This window comes from Octodon degus, unplaced genomic scaffold (genome assembly GCF_000260255.1).
Source record: "Octodon degus isolate 3935 unplaced genomic scaffold, OctDeg1.0 scaffold00007, whole genome shotgun sequence".
In the NCBI taxonomy this organism is placed as follows: domain Eukaryota; kingdom Metazoa; phylum Chordata; class Mammalia; order Rodentia; family Octodontidae; genus Octodon; species Octodon degus.
In genome coordinates, this window is record NW_004524583.1 from 33,569,594 (window position 1) to 33,571,199 (window position 1,606).

At 53.4% G+C, this 1,606-nt stretch overlaps 1 protein-coding gene across 1 annotated transcript in view; it reads left to right on the forward strand.

The window, feature by feature from the left end:
• Dlst (dihydrolipoamide S-succinyltransferase) overlaps nt 1-1,606 on the forward strand; it is a 32,398-nt gene that overhangs the window by 312 nt on the left and 30,480 nt on the right. The window contains exon 2 of the mRNA XM_023703540.1: nt 263-296. Coding sequence (XP_023559308.1) covers nt 263-296 — 34 coding nt within the window. The remainder of the gene's footprint in view (nt 1-262; nt 297-1,606) is intronic.

Consider the following 1,606-nt stretch of genomic DNA (forward strand, 5'->3'; position numbering starts at 1 on the left):
GCTCGCGGCCCTGCTGCCTGCTGCACCCCAGCCTCGACGGCCCTCGGCGGCGGGCCCCGCGCCGCCCGGACCCGGGAACGCCTCGCCGGGCTCCGCTTGGGCAGCGGGGGCGTCTGCAGACCCGGTGCCCCTCGTTGGCTCGCGCAGTCACGGGGCTCCCCTGTCGCCAGGACCGGGGCGAGCTGGAGTGTGTGCTGCGGGAAGGCTTTTCTCCCGCTCAGTTCGTGTTGGGTGACATCGCTAATGTCTTCTTTCTCAACAGGGGAACTGCCCTCTGGGGAGACGTTCCCTGCCTGGTAAGTGCTGCCCTTGCGGTTCCCTGAAGTGCTCGCCTCCGGGGCGGAGCAGTGTGAGGCAGTCTGGGTCTGTGTGCTCCTCGTGTTCGAAGACCTTTCAGCTCGGAGAGCGGTGGCGCGCAACGCCGCTTCGTCCAAGTTGTCACTCATTTAGCGCAGAATTCTGGCGCTCTAGTGTGCGTCAGGCACCGCGCTAGACGCCCAGGGGAAGTAGGGTAACTGATTCTTGCCCTGGAGGAGCCTACAGGCTGGTTGGGGAGACGGTGAAAATTGCGAAACGAGAGAACGGGCACAAAATACAGTACGTGCTGAGAAGGAAGCGTGAGTGGACGTAAGAGATTTCTTTTGAGTAGGTGATGGTGAAGCCGTGACCCGGACAGTTTGACACAGCTAGTGTAGTGAAGAGCTCACGTTAGGGTGTAGCGGCTACCAAGTCCCTGGAAAAGACGAAATGGCCTCTAGGGCACTTCTGTTGAGGGAGGGTGTGGTGAAGTTTAGATTTTATCCCTGTAGCTTTTGTTCTGCTTTGCTTTTTGGTGGCAGGGGAGGGGTTTTATACATATCTTACATAGCTTATTTAATAGTAAAGGCCTGGCATAAATATTTGTTGAAAGTGTCACTCTAAGAGTGACTTCTAAGTGACTTTCTAAGAGTGACTTCAGGCTTATTTTGTGCTAAGCATTGTTCTGAGTGATTTCTGTGCAGTCTTTACATCTGATCCTCATCAAAGAACAAAGATGTATTATCTCTGTTTTATAAATGAATGCTATAAGACCAGAGAAGTTAAGTGTTGGCCTCGGTCACAACCAGCTTGACTTGGTCGAATTAGAGCCACCTGACTTTCTCCCTCAGCCTATTCACCTGTCGTGCTCATTTGCTCCTGTACTCAGCAGACCATTTATTAAATGCACACTCCAGGGCCAGCCCTTGTGGTAGGCGATGGGGAGACAGATGGTCTATGCCCTCAGGAAGTCAGAGGCCACTGCAGAGGCAGAGCAAGTACACACAGGGGTGTAATAATATTGTGGTTGCTAGGAAAGGAAAGTGCAGGGTGTGGTGAGAGGCTGGCATGATGTAGTGGGCTTAGGAGAATAAGGAATGCAGGGGGAATGTTGATAAAAGCTTCCCTAAAGCATTTAGGAGGGGCTGGTGAGATGGCTCAGTGGTCTAAAGCACCTACTTAGAACAAGCTTAACAAAGCAGAGGGACCATGGTTCAATCCCCCAGCACCACATGCCAGCCAGCCCGCCCCCTGGTGGGCTGAGCTGGCCACACACACATACACACACACACACAAATAAATAAATAAA